Source organism: Parasteatoda tepidariorum, chromosome 8 (genome assembly GCF_982258835.1).
Source record: "Parasteatoda tepidariorum strain Cologne lab strain chromosome 8, Ptep-v5.0, whole genome shotgun sequence".
Taxonomy (NCBI): domain Eukaryota; kingdom Metazoa; phylum Arthropoda; class Arachnida; order Araneae; family Theridiidae; genus Parasteatoda; species Parasteatoda tepidariorum.
In genome coordinates this window covers 3,573,114-3,588,451 of record NC_141762.1, presented here as the reverse complement: position 1 = coordinate 3,588,451, position 15,338 = coordinate 3,573,114, and the positions used below count along the sequence as shown (strand labels likewise).

The 15,338-nt window shown below is 30.8% G+C and overlaps 1 protein-coding gene across 5 annotated transcripts; it reads right to left on the bottom strand.

Moving 5' to 3' along the window:
• Window positions 1–1,118: 1,118 nt before the first annotated feature.
• On the bottom strand, window positions 1,119–15,321 carry Cox10 (Cytochrome c oxidase assembly factor 10). 5 transcript variants are annotated; one of them, XM_016068870.4, is made up of 7 exons: window positions 15,193–15,321; window positions 10,265–10,379; window positions 9,026–9,368; window positions 6,811–6,935; window positions 6,079–6,149; window positions 4,598–4,830; window positions 1,119–1,573 (listed from the first exon to the last, which is right to left on the bottom strand). In XM_016068870.4, the coding sequence occupies exons 2-7, from the start codon at window positions 10,352–10,354 to the stop codon at window positions 1,188–1,190; spliced, it is 1,248 nt and encodes a 415-aa protein (XP_015924356.1). In that variant the 5' UTR covers window positions 10,355–10,379; window positions 15,193–15,321; the 3' UTR covers window positions 1,119–1,187. The 5 variants fall into 5 exon arrangements, with proteins under 5 accessions (XP_015924356.1, XP_015924355.1, XP_071036877.1 ...); XM_016068869.5 differs by having other exon boundaries at window positions 15,176–15,296; XM_071180776.2 differs by having other exon boundaries at window positions 15,102–15,235.
• Window positions 15,322–15,338: the final 17 nt, after the last annotated feature.

Here is a 15,338-nt window from a genome sequence, read left to right as displayed (position 1 = left end):
GAAGCAAACAAATCTTAGCTGCTGGTTTTCTTTTTAAACACGATTCATATTCAGTTTCATTAATGTTCATGGTTTATTATTCTAACCAAAGTTTGTTTTCTTTAACTGTTCTCATCTTTTCAACAACTCTTTTAATGTGTTTATTGAAGCAGAATAATTATTAAGCTGTCAGAAAAGCAGACTGTTGTTAATTTACGTCGTACTAGAGCTGCACAATGGGCTATTGGCGACGGTCTGGGAAACATCCTGGAGGATCATCCGAAGACATTCCATCACAATTTTGATTCTCTGCACAGGGGATGGCACCCCCGCTTCGGTAGCCCCACGACCTGCGCACGAAGTCGAGCGCTTTACGATAGCACAGTTTAACGAGGACCAATATCAGAAAAGCAGAAAGAAAACAGATGTACTCCATGTACAGATACATAATGTAGAAAAAATGGAAAAGCTATTTGTTTATTTTGATTGTTAAAAAGTGTCCTGAAAATCTGGTAAACAGAAGTTCTGACTGTAATTATATCTGAGTAAGAATTTTATAATCTATACATTTGTTTTTGAAAGTATAGTATAAGGGAATATATAACAGTAGTATGAGTGAGAACCTATAAAAATAACCTAGATCTAGCATTCAAATATTTAATGGCTGTGTCCTCTACTGTTTTTCTATCGTGAGAAATCTTTCAACTTTCCCACCAGTGGTTAGAAGTAAAAGTCACTTCAAATAGAGCATATCATTCCCTTATTATATTCCTGTTTTCATTACAAAAAACATGAAAATAAATTATTTAATATGTTGAACTGCGAGCAAAAATTTACCTTTCTAAGCCAAACATTGCTTTCAATTTTTATAGGTTAGAATTGAAATAGTAAAAATCAGTTTAAAACATAAAATTAAAGTAGCTAAAGCATGCATACAAGGACGTTCTAATAGAGAGCAAAAATATGAATAAAAGTAGATTGATTTACAGTAAGATACAAAAAGGAGAGTGGACGCTGACTTGTGCAATAAAGAGAATATCGTCTGCTGACACTTAAAAATTTTAAGTTTTTGAATCTATGAATGTAATGAAAACATTCGTGTTTGTGTTGATTATTGCTAAATAAAGAAATGAACAACATTTAAAACAATTCATACTTTATACAGTTGCTCTAATCATAAAATAAATTAAACTTAATAAATAACTTTTTCATGTTACTGGAGGAGTATACTTTTTACCAATGAACATTAAGAACATGAGTGCGGGCAAATAAACTAAGCTGAGCCTGAACAATTTACGGGCGCTCTTTGTGTCACCGTCCTTGTAAAATTTCCATGCGCAATAGATGAAATAGCAGTTGAGGGGGAAGGAGTCAAAAGCAAAAGTCCATGTGGTGAGATCGAGGAGGGGGGCAGCACTGCAGAATATTAGCAGGGCAATACTGTGGCGCAGTGCCGCAGAACGGCACAGACTGGGGTCCACGACAGATGTCATCCTGTATCCAGCCCTTGAGTAATCTGACCTGAGGTTCCATGACAGTGCATTGAAGTGGGGAAACTGCCAGGAATAAAGTATGGCACCCATCAAGAACGCACCTGAAACAAAAATATATTATAATGCATTTTAACAAAAAATAACGTATGGCACCCATCGAGAATAATCCATCTGAAACAAAAATACAAATATAATTTATGATGTGATTTAAAGGGGTAAAAAATAAAGTATGGCAGCCAATGAGAAACCATCTGAAACAAAAATACAAATATAAGTTATGTGTTTTAAAGGGGAAAGCAATAAAGTATGGCACATATCAAGAAACCACCTGAAACAAAAATACAAATAAAATTTATAATGTGTTTTACAAGGGAAAGCAATAAAGAATGGCACCCATCTTTAATCCATCTGAAACTAAAATGCAAATATGATTTAAAATGTATGTTAAAGGAGAGAGCAATAAAATATGGCACTCATCTGAAAAAAAATGCTAATACCCATTCAAAAAGCAAATGCAGTCTTTTATGAAGAACTTAAAAGATTAAGTTAAATGACATTCAAAGAGAAAAGGCAGTCTTTTTTCCTTTTTTGAAGAGCTTAATAAAACAACATGTTAAATGATATTGAAAGAAATTTGTGAAAATCCAATATCGAGTGTTTAAAAACATTTTTTTTTTCTGTTGAGAAAGATCTTGTGCATAAATTTGATATAATAAATTAATATTTTATCAACATGCTAGACTGCAACACATTTTTGTCTCATGGACTTGAATAAGTATTTTGAGGAACATAATAAATGACAAAACATGTGGTTGACATGATTTGTTCTTTATTCTGTTCAACATAATAAATGATTTCAATAATAACAAAAAAGTTTTACCACCATTCTAATGATGGTCAAACAAAATTAATTGATAAAATTTAAGCACAAATACTATATTGTAGAAAATTTTTCTTACCACAAATGCAGTATATTTTTAACACAATCAATTTGATGATGACATTAATGTGGTCTACCATGTTGTACACCTGATTATCATTACTTAAAAAATAAAAAAAATAATTATAAAAAATAATAATATACTATAACTTTTTTTAAATAAATCATAACATTAGAGATTAATAAAATAATTATTTTTAAAGGCCTTCTTCATTTGTCACTAGGACTGGGCTATAAATCGATGCATCGAGACATATCGATTTAACGCATATATCGGCAAGACGATACAGCGACTTTCATTCAAGGCGATGCATCTGAAATCTGATTTAAGCTGTCGAGCAAAGACAACGAGCGCAAAACGATATAGCGATATAAGACACACAAGGATATAAGATAACGATATAGCGATATAAGACTCTTCTCTTACATTCCGATGTCGACTCGCGCTGTGGAAGACGATGTTCGTTTCGTTATGTTGAAATGGCCTTGATTGGTGAGCTATAGAATCAGAGTTTTGAGAATACATATCGTTATATCGCATGTTCCTTTTCGCACCTCTTAGCTTTTTTTTTTCTTTGTCGCGACTTTTCTTGTAGATTATTTTCAGTGGGACTAACTTCGTGATCGCCGATGTTACCTTGTTCTGAAGGCAATCTATTATTAAAAAGAATATATAAAGAAGAGTTTCTTCATTAATTTGATAAGTTTTTTTTTAAAAAAACTTCTTTTTTTTTTTTAAATGTGAAAATTATCGGCAATCTAATTTAGGCGCCCATAAAGAATTGAATTTGTTAGGTTATTTTTTTACTTTCTTTTAATTTATTAAAAACTTTTTGGATGAAACTTCAAATAGTTTAATGGGTTTTTATTACTGATTTTAAATTTATAAATCTTGTTGTTTTTATTTTTAGAAATAAAGTTAAAACAAAATTTATTTTCGTCATTTGGATTTGGACATAAGTCAATCAACTTTGTTATAAAAAAATTTGAAAGGTTTGCGTATTTTATTCATTTTTTTAAATCATTTAGCACTTCGTTTTATTAGAGAGTATAATAAAAATTTTTTTAAAATATTCTTTTCATATTATTTGATAATTAGCTAAATATATTATCGAATATCACAATTTTTTTATTTTTAAGAAATTAAATCTTACTTTGTTTTTCGGTCATTATTTAATTTAATTTAATTATTTATCTGAAATGATAAGGTCCCGCAGTGGATTGATCGTTAAGACACGGTTCCCTGCGGACCACCGAAGTCAAGTATCACTGGCTGCGGTCAGTGTGCGGGTGAGTGAGCACTTGGATCAGTCTGCGTAGGGACCGAGGGTGTGCTGTATTGGTCCTCGTTAAACTGTTCTACCGTAAAGTGCTCGACTTCGCGTGCAGGTCTGCGAGCTACCGAAGCGGGGGTGCCATCCCATCTGCTGAGGATCAAAATTGTGATTGACATGTCTTCGAATCATCCTCAGGGATGCTTCCCAGACCGTCGCCAATAGCCCATTGTGCAGCTCTAGTGTGACGTAAATTCTCTATAATAACTGAAGTGATAATAATAAAAAATAGTGTTTTAAAAGCGTTTTTTTTTTCTAAAATTTATTTAGCACTTTGTTTTAAACATACAAATAATTTTTAACGCTTCATTTAGAAATTGAACATTACGATCGAACTTAATAATTATGTAATTATTTATGCATAATAGTACAAGAAAATATTAATTTGTAAAAACGCTTTGAAAAAGTTTTCAACACTTTATTTTACTCGTATTATGAATTTCTTTACAAACATTTCAATAAATATTTTAAGTAAGATTTGTACATTGTAGTCAATTTATTTAATATCTTTCTTAAGCAAAGCATATATATCTTCAAATTTATAAATTGATTAAAATCAATCTGAGTATGAAGTTTTGATAGAAATCTGACTTTCTGTGCCTTACAAGTAAATGAAATTCAAAAAGACTATATCGCGATACATCGCTATATCGCGATGCAAAACTGACGATGCATCACGATATATAATTTCTAATATCGCCCAGTCCTATTTGTCACAATAATAAAATTTATTAATCAGTCAAAGTAGACGCTCTGAAAATTGGCTAAGACATAACTTAAAGTATTGGTTATTTCAGCAAATAAAAAGTTGGTAATTACAACTCAGCAGAGTGTATTAAGGGATACCTTACCCATGTTGAGTGTTCCCATACAAGCAGCCCACCCCATTAATGGTGGAATAGCACCGACTACTGAACCAAGCCAAGTATTCACTATGCTGCACCTCTTCATTGGTGTGTAGAAACTTGTATACAGGATAAGATTGGTGAGACCAAGCACTGCTGTAAGGGTGTTTGTACCTAAGAAGAGCATTGTTGCACCAAGGCTTGCACAACAAGTAGCAAAAACTGCAGCATGGAAGGGCCTAAAAATAAACATGTTAAAAAAATTAAGAAATTCTCTTTATTTTAGACAATATTTATAATTTTATTAAAGCATGTTAGATTAATTTCGAACTTAATTACGATCATTTTTTTTATCAAAAAAATTTGTGATCAACATGATTATCTTCTATGCCTTTCAAGTAAATGAACTCAGAAACTATCTAAGATTAATTTAGTAATTGCTTTAAATTTTTTCAAAAAAATGGAAGACATTAAGAAAAATAATAATAAGGCTTGCAAATATTTTGCAATAAGTTCTTCCATATAAGGCTGGTTCAATTAGCAAAAGTTTCAGCCCAAAACAATAAATATTTAAAACAAATTAATAGATCATAGGGTTGTAGTAAATAAAATAATAACAATCAAGTTTTTTTACAAAATGAATGGGAATGAAAATACAATATTTTGCATCATGCTTAACACAGCTATTGATGCAATCTAGATAAAAATTCATACACACATAAATAAATGGAAAAAAAACTATTTTTTTCCTAAACATATCAATTATCTTGCTTAAAGTGCTTCATTAAAAAAAAAAAAAAAAATGATCACGAAAACAACAAAAAATAATTGCAGAGAAAATATTGAAAATTTACAAACAGAAAATGCCTGATTTTAAAATGTGTAAAATTACACACATTAAAATCAGGCATTTTCTAGATTTTTAAACAACAGAAATATCTCTGAGTTTAAATAAACATGCTATTTATTTTTCATGTCTAAAGAATCAAGTTAATACAATCAACACATTAGCTAATGGAATCAATTATCAATAAAAAAATGGTTTAAAAAACTATATTAAAATATAATTACAATTAAGAAAATAAATTTAACATTTTTTATCAACATAGTTAAATTAAACAATCAACAGATTGGTTGATAGAATGAAAAACAAAAACTTTTTAGTTTTAACTATGTGGAAACCATTAATGGGGCACTTTACCTAGGTAAAATGAGAAAAATTTGCGATTCCACACTTTAAGCGATCACCCTAGCAAAAATATAAAAAGTAACTAGGTAATGTGCACAATAATGGTTTTCGATGCGCAGCAGTAACTTTTTATATTATTTTTATCAATTTCAACTTTCCTAATTCATTTTAAGCTGATGCACAAACAAAATAAAAAACTTAATTTTGAACTTAATTTGAAGACATCTTTTTTAGTTTTCAGTAAAGTGCAACTTAAAAAAAAAGTTTATTAGATTTTTTAATAATATAAATTACTTACGAAAGGAAACCTCTAGTCAGGACCCTATTTTTTGTCCTGTTCATCTGAGAATCATAAGGAATTTCAAGAACCTTTAAATAAAATTAAAAATCATTGTTTATAACTGTAACATTTTATTTCAAATATAAAATAAGGTATTGTTTCCTTCACCCTCCTCAGGGATTTGTCAATGGGTTTGCTAAGAATATGTTTTAAAAGATAACCCTTCAACTTGTACTTCTTTTAGAGAATTAGAATGAAGAAATTTTTGAAGATTTTTTGTTTCCTTAAAGTAATAAAAATTCTTGAAATTAGAAATAATAAGCCTAAAATACTTTGCACGACTAATGAACAGTCTCTCAGGTACAAACATAAAATAAATATAAAATTTGAAATAAAATAAAGTAAGAATTTATAAAATTTACAATCCAATAATATTTTAAAAGTAAAAGGATGTATATAAAAAACTTTAATGATTTTGATATATGTCTAAAATAAACTAGAAACGATTTTTGTTATTTAACTAATAATTAAATTTAACTTCCAAAAGATGAAAAGTTAAGTTTATAACATCTCTAAAGAAATTTTAAAAAGATTATTACTCCTCAGTATTCATTATAAATTTCTTTACTGTATAAAATTAATAGAGAAATCTCTGGAAGGAATGAATACCTTAGAATAAATCAGCAGTATACAAAGAAAAATCCAGCTAATCTAAGGTCAACATTTTGTAGAAAATGAATGAAGCATCACCTGATTGACAGCATTAGCAGCTGCTGATGTGAGTCCTGTTCCAATAACCATGCATGACAAGGTCATTGGATCAAAAGGTCCTGGTGCCATCCCATAACCAGCAAGTGTTGTAAGTACGACTAGTCCTAGCAAATATAGACATTCAATGTAAGTATGAATTGATGTAAAAAATGTAGTTATAAATAAGTTATATTTAAATGTGACATGTAACAATTATAAATAAACCCTTAAATTTGGGATTTCAATAGCTTGAAATAATTTTTTTTCTGTTATACCATCACCCAATCATGACTAAGCACTTAGCCCCATTTTTAAGGCTCAATCCTTTAACAGCCATGGTAAGAATGCTACGTAATTTTGATCCAGGTCAGATGACATGGAAAGCAACTGAGCTGTAACTTACACATCAAAACCAATGAGAGGACTTTCAGTCACCACAGATTTAATGTACACCTTGCTGCGTACATAAGGCGTTTGTTTTGTTGGCAACCAGGCTCAAATTCACTGTAACCATCTCAGAAACCAGCGGTGAGGGTGATGCCTTAGCCAAACTGCACCACTGCGGTACTCACTAATTATAACATCTAAATGCATTATACAGTCAATTCGCTATAACTCGAAGTACGATAACTCGAATATTACTATAACTCGATTTTTTTATGAGGTCCCGACCCTTTTATCTTCAATTTCATGTTAATTATTCTCGATTACTCGAATTTTACTCCCTTTAACTCGATTTTTTTGGATCTTTTAAAGCAAGAAAAAAAAACCTTGGAGCTGATATCTTGCCCCTTTCTTTGCAAAACACACACAATGTCTTTCGCACTCTTCATGGAGAAGCTAAAGCTGTCCCTCTTGAAGTATGTGAACAGTGGTTAAATGAAACATTACCAAATTTACTTCAAGGATACAGTGAAAATGATGTTTTCAATATTGATGATATGGGTTTATTTTTTAAATGTCTTCCAAATAAGACTATGATGTTTAAGGATGAAAACTGCTCAGGGGGGCAAAATGTGCAAGGAACGTTTGACTGTCCTAGTTGAACGAAATGCGTCTAGGACAGAGAAATTGCCCTTACTTGTTATCGGTAAATACCGAAATCCCCGATGTTTCAAGAATGTAAAAACGTATCCTTTGGATTGCAAATCTAACAAAAAGTTTTGGATGACATCAGTTTTATTTGAAGACTATGTAAGAAAATTGGATCGGAAATTCTTCGCTAAAAAAAAGAAAAGTGATTCTCTTAATGGATAAATGTACAGCGCATAGTGATCTACCTAATTTGAAAGCAGTAAACTTGCTGTTTCTCCCGCCAAACACAACAGCAAAGTTGCAGTCAATGGACCAGGGTATCATAAAGTGCTTCAAACAGTCTTATCGTAAATGGCTTGTCAGAAAAATGATCTTAAATATTGTAAGCATTTAGAAGATTTGTAATTATAAGCATTAATTAAATAATCCGACAAAATTTTGAAAGTCCAAAACCGAAACTAACGGTAAGTCGAACTTCCGATATGTCGAAGTTTTTCGTCAGTCCTATCAGATTCGAGTTATCGCGAATTCACTGTATTAATTTGCAAACATTTCTAGGTCAGCAGGAAAAAGTTTAAACATTTTATTTCCCTTAACTTTTTCTATATTGCTTTAAATAATGTCTGTCATTTAATGGTAAATTTCTGTAAATAAAAACAAAAGACATCTATTAATAGTTTAACTCAAAGAAGAAAAACCGCTTTCGCAAAGCTTAAAAGCTTCAAACATATCTAGACAGTTACAATTATAAAGAAAAAGAATCCTATAATTCTTAATTAATTAATGTAGTTTTGCAGTTTTTGTGTGTATAATTATAGAACAAATTAAGGTATGAAAATCTAACAAAAAGAGAATAATTGGTAATATAAATTTTGTAAGAAGTATAAAACTAGATCAGACTTGAATTTTATCTTATTTTTTAAAAATGACTCAGACTTAACTTCTTGATAAAAAAAAACTAAAAAAAAAAAAAAAAACTTCAAAGTTAAATTAAGTTTAGTTGAAAATAAATTGATTGTTCACTAAAATAATTATGGCAAAAGATTAATAATCAGTACTTTGCTGCCAGAAATGTACAACAAAGACATGCATTAAAATGATGAAAATTTTATTTTCAAACAGTACAAATAAAATTTAAAAAAAGTGCAAAAATAAAGAATCAGAAACTATTTTTATTTACCTGAAAGTCTAAACTTTGCCAGACTTTTATAATGGGAGGGAAAAAGTCTCCAGTCAGTGTGTTGTCTATGCCATTCTAAAAAACTAGGTTTTATGGTATTTAATAATTTCACTTTATCATCATTTTTAGAAGCATCTAATTTTTCAGAAACTGAAAGAGTAACGTCAGGTTTTTCTACAGATTTGCAATGATCCTGAATCTCATCTCCATTTGAAGAATCAGTCACATTTTTTCCAATGATGTCATTCACTCTCGAGTCTTCTCGAGGAAACTTCGCAAGTGGGACGCCCGGAGCAGATGCAAAAACTTTGGTATTCGTTTCAAACTTCCCCTTAGAGCTTTTCTATAAAACAAATAAACATTTCAAATGTAAACTAAATACGCATTTTAGATAAACATATTAAATAAGCATTTCAGATAGAAATAAACAAAATAAGCATTTCAGATAAATATACTAAATAAGCATTTCAGATAAATGTACTAAATAAGAATTTCAGATAAACTTAACAAATAGGCATTTCAGTTATAAATTTTTAAATCTTTTTTAGACATAAATAAAAGAAAACTTTTGATAAATAAATAAAATTTAAAAAGTTACGTAATTAAGTTAACAACAAATGTTTGAAAAGCTTTCTTAACTACCAATTTTCTGATGTTACAGTATAAATAAACTTTACATTTATATTTCATTTAAGAAACATATTAAAATAAGATTTCAAAATGTTGCATATTCTTTCTTTCTTTTTTCCTCAATAAGGTAGGTTATTATGATTTTCTCCAAAACTTAGTCTCTTTTTTTGTTCCTTTTTGTTTTTGATTTAAAAAGAGCCTCAAACATTATAAGGAACTTTTATATAGTAAAAAAAAAAAAAAAATAACTATTTTACAGTAGATTATTTTGAAACTTTAAAATTACTTAAGCTTAAACAATTTGTCAAAAAAAAAACATGCATTAAAAATAATTATAAAATTGTAACCTTAAAAAATTTTGATCATAAATAGTTTCCAATTCAGTAAAAGTTGGTAAAAAAAAATACCTGCTGAGCAATAAAAAAAAAATTCTAAAACAATGTAAAATAAATAAGGGTATAGCAAACTTTAAAAATTAGTATTTAAAAAAAGTACACATTACAATTATTTAAAAATATATTAAAATAGCTAAAACATAATAATAAAAGCAAATTAGTACCCTAAAAAAAATTATTATAAAAGTAACAAAGAAAAATAATCAATAATTACTTGTCTCAGTGCAGAAGTGATAAGCTTAAAATACTTGGTAGATCCATGGTGTTTGATCACATATGGAAATATTGAGTAAATCATTTTCATCTACATAATTTTGAAATCATTTTACCTAGAATAAAAAATAATATTTCATAAAAAAATCAAAACTTACATGAACATAACAAGAAATGTGATATCACACAATTTGGTGAAAATAAAAACATTCAAAATCAGAAAATTTAATATTTTTATGATATTTATTTTCCTTTTTCCCCCTTCTTCAAATAAAAAAAAGCACACAACTCATAACTTAAGTTTGTCATTCATATTAAGCGATACTACCATCTAATTTCATAATTTTTCATGTACAACATTGTAAGTTTTTTTACCTTGAATCTTATGACACACTGAAGATGTATCCAGATTTTGAGCCAGCAAAATCTATATTCAATTAAATTCTAATAGTGCAGAAGCTTGTATTACCATGCAATTAACTTTACAATTCATTGCATAAACTCATGGATGCATAAAACTCATAAACACTGCCATTAAATAAAAGAGAGAATTGTCTCGTGAAATATTTTAGTAAACTACTTAGTTATGGGGCCCAGCACAGAACAGCTGACTACCTCCTACATTGGACCAATAATTAGAGACTAAGAAGAGATAGCCCTTTTTCACGTGCAATTTCCATAAATACAGTCTACCAGGATGTCGAACAACATTCCCTTAAGACTTGCATTGACCCCGCAACGCAACTCGTGGGCTTCCAAGAGTACACTTTAGTCCGGATTTGGCATTAAGCACAAATAAAAATTCAGACGCTCCTGAATTGCTACAACAACTGCCTCTCGAAATAATTAACAACATCCCAGAGGAGGGCCTCTGCGTTTATACAGACGGTAGCAGGGACGACCGGAGTCGTACTGGAATTAGAGCAGAGGTGTCAAACTCAATTTTGCAAAGGGCCATATATTAAATTTAGAATGTGTAGGCGGGCCAGATTCAAATAAAAAAAATGTACTGAACTATTATAACATTTTATTTATCTAATTATATGGTATATAATATACGGTTGTTAAAAATCATATCAAAGTTATAAAAGATGGTAATTATTTTGAGCTCGAGAATCCAGATACCTGACTTCTCTTGTTCTCAGAATGCGTGCTGCATGCTTTTTTAATTCCGGGTTGTTATCCAAACTCTTGAAATATTGTGTATAAAATGTAAGCATGGGTGCAAGTTGGAAAAAAGGCCAAGACTGAAAATTTTTTGACTGAAATACCTAACATACACAATACCCCCTCGACATATGCAAACTATCTAAGAAAGCTTTACCATAATACATCAAGATTAAATACTGTACAAAAAATATTTATTCGTCTGTCTTTTGATAAAATAACAACAGGACATAAGAAAATAGACCAATAACGTAGACCTAAAAAATATTTTTATGGACAGAAAAGAAAAAAAAATTCCGATTTCCGTCTTTGAGTCAGTCTTGTTTCCGTCTTACTTCCGTCCGCGGACATTTTCGAAAGACGGAAATCCGTCCTGGGGACGGAAGACTTGCACCCATGAATGTAAGAGCGTTAACCTCTTGAAATTTTTCTTTCAAAATACTGTCCGATTGAAGATTTATCAACTCCATTTGCAAATGAACTGGTGCCCGTGAAACTTCAAAATTGAATGGATTGTTGAAAATTGAGAATTCCGTTTCATTCATTTTGTGGAAGTCTTCAAAACGATTGTTGAATTCCGTGATCAGATTTTGCAGAAGTTGAGAATACTGATCCAATTTTTTTTGGTTCACTGTGCCAAATTATTTTAAATAAGGGAAATGGTCCAAAGTTTGAATTTTTACCTGATTTTCCCACAGCCTCAACTTTGTTTCAAAGGCTTGAATACATTTGAGTGACAATCAGATTTTTACCCTGTAACTTTACATTCAGATCAGTCAAGTGTTAATTCATAACCCTAAGTATATTCCAGTCGAAGATTTCGCCTGTTGCTAAGAGATGTCGTTACTGTCTATCTCTCTCGCTTGTCTAGGCACGCGCTGCCCTTGAAATTACTTATAAATGCAGTGTGCACATTTTAAAACTTCCGTAGAGGAATCGAGTGAAGTCTAAAAGCTAAAAAAAAAAACACGATTCTTCCTTCTGTGACATATCGCGATCGCGGGCCGTATTGATACGAACCGGGGGCCGGATGCGGCCCGCGAGCCGTATCTTTGACATGGCTGAATTAGAGTCTACATCAAGAGACCTGACGGTGATATCAACATTAAAATGAGAAACCCGAATTCTTGTTCTGTTTTCCGATCGGAGGTTCTTGCTATTGAGGCAGGACTGCACGCAATTGAAGAGGATCCGCTGCTAGACCCTATCTGGATCCTAACGGATAGTAGAAGCTCTATCCAATACTTGAGTGCATGGCCCAGAGTGGGAGATAGGGCTGGAACGGCAATCTTACAACTTCTCAGTAAACTTTCCGTGAAGCCGGATATTTATTTGCAGTGGATTCCGTCCCACGTTGGTCTGTAAGGGAATGAGATCGCTGACTAAACTTGGCACAAATGAACCTCTGCCGGAAAGTTTGGCACTCACATCCTGGGAAATTCACTCCATTAGAAAGCAAGGTGCCCAGTTAGTTTGGAATACTCCCCCAGTACATATCTGGTACTCTGGGGATAAGCCGGGTCATGCTTTGACCTTCAAAGGTAATAGAGGTGATCAGACCGAGTTCACTAGATTCATCAGTGGTCACATAAAGTGCATGAGGTATGAACAACAGAAAATATCTATCCCACCTGCGACAAATGTTCCTCCAGTGCAGTCAGCCCGGTCCACCTCCTTAGCTGTGTGAATTTTGAAAGGGAGGATTTTCTGCGCGACCCGGTCTTGTCTTTTGATTTCCTAAGGGTGAATGAACTCATGGACCTGGTCTTGCTCCGCTAAACCAGTGGGGATCAGAAACAACAACAACATTCATTGCATTCTTTTCATTTCAAGTGGATTTCTGAACTTATCATGTAACAATGCTGATTTAACAATTGCAGAAGCGAAATTATTGCTTCCTTGTTTTCATCTCAAACAATCAATTTTAGAGTGAATGGAATCTATATTAAGATAATTTTTGACTCAATAAAATAAAGTTCTGTCAGTTTAGAATTTTATACAAATGAAACAATAAAGTTAGAAAACTTTTTATGAAAATTAACTATGGCCATCTTTCAAAATTTCAAATAAAAAATGTCACTGCTGTGGATCTTAAAAAAAATATATATATATTTAAATGGCTTAGCATCAAACAGTTTTTGGAATAGATAGTAAAGTTTAAGGACTTTTTTAAAGTATTCAGGTAAGTTTATTAGACAATTTATTATTTCTGTGCATAGTGAGAAAAAAAATAACGCTCATTAATGAATGATGAAAAAATGTTCTGATAAACGTTTAAAATAGAAAACATATTTTTCTTAAAATAAGAATGTGTAATATTTAAAGGAATTCAGTCAAGCTTAAAGATATTTTTGCTATTTATTTATGCATTATGTAAAGAAAAAAATCTTTAAAATGTAGAAAATATGGGGAAGGCACTTATATGAATAGGATAATATAGGAATTCAGCCAAGCCATCTGAACAATTTTCTATTAACATTCATAATGTAGAGAAATATAATCTTTCAAAACACTAAGAAAAAAAGTTCTTGAAAATTAATTGAGGGACAAAAGCCTATTTATGTCATCATAGAATCAGTGTCGGTGGAAGGTACAAAGAATATATGATGAATTAATGCAGGTTAATAATTGCATTGACTACTTTAAAATTTAATGGGAAATTTTGTATCATGATCTGTCATGCAACTACAATCACCAAGGCATCAAACTGGATTTTAAACTTTCAAACTATTGAAGAAGAAGAAATTTAGAGGTTTGCTCAGAGGAACTACAAGCTGAGTTGTTCCACTTTTGATGTGTCTCTCTTAGCAATACTTTAGTGATGTTTTTTTTATTTCTTTTTTTTTCTAGCATCTTGCGACTAAAAATTGACAAGAGTTGGCAATTATGCTGCCACAGATCACAATATGAAAATAATCCCAAATTTATGGTATCTAAATGGGGCTATTTCCAAGCCAACTACCATCAACAACTGGATTTAAAGCTTGTGATATATTTCCATAGCGTGATCTGTCATGCCGACTATAATTGTTAAGGCACCAATTGGATAATGGATTTTATACTTAAAAAAAAAAGGTTAAGGTTTGCTCGAATTGTCTTGCAAGTTGGTATTCTAATGAGATGGGGCTTTTTTCTTTTCGTTCCTTCTTACAAATCCACGTCGGGAAGTTGCCAAGACTTGGCGATTATTCTGTCGCAAATCACGATATGGAAATTTTCTCATCCATATTTTTCCTGCGAATTTAATACCTTAAATTAATGTTCAATAAAGCAACACTATTAAATGTTTAGGAGGTGTTATAATTTCATTTCCTAAAGTGTTTTTGATATTTTATTGGTTTGAAGAAATAATGTAGAGGCCTTCTGGTTTGAAATGTATATTCGGCAGATCACAAAAAAACTTTTAAAAACAAATTTTAAAAAATAAGAATCGAAGCATTAACTTAACAATAATAAATAATTTTATTTATTAAGTAGTAATTTTTTATTATAGGGGAATATTAAATTATCAGTAACAAACAAATCTAACCAATTTCAACTAAAATTATTTATTGGACTACCAAAGTATATTTGTGTTAGTCTCGAAAACATTAAACTAGTACTGTTACAATATTAGTGGTACTATATTCATGATATACACCAGATACAAAAAATATAAAATTTGCACCAACAGACAATAGTAGGAATGTAAATTAATAATAGTTAAAGATGAAAACAAAATATTAGATAAATAATTATAAATTGCCTATATTTTTCACACACATGTACGTTCACGGACGACCGATTAGTGTTTATTTTGTTATTTGCATCAAAAGGGTTTTTGGCTGTCTATTTCTGTATGGCTTAAGAAATGTTTTTAATTCATAGCATCGGTTAACGAGTCAATTAGTTTTATTACTACTGCAATG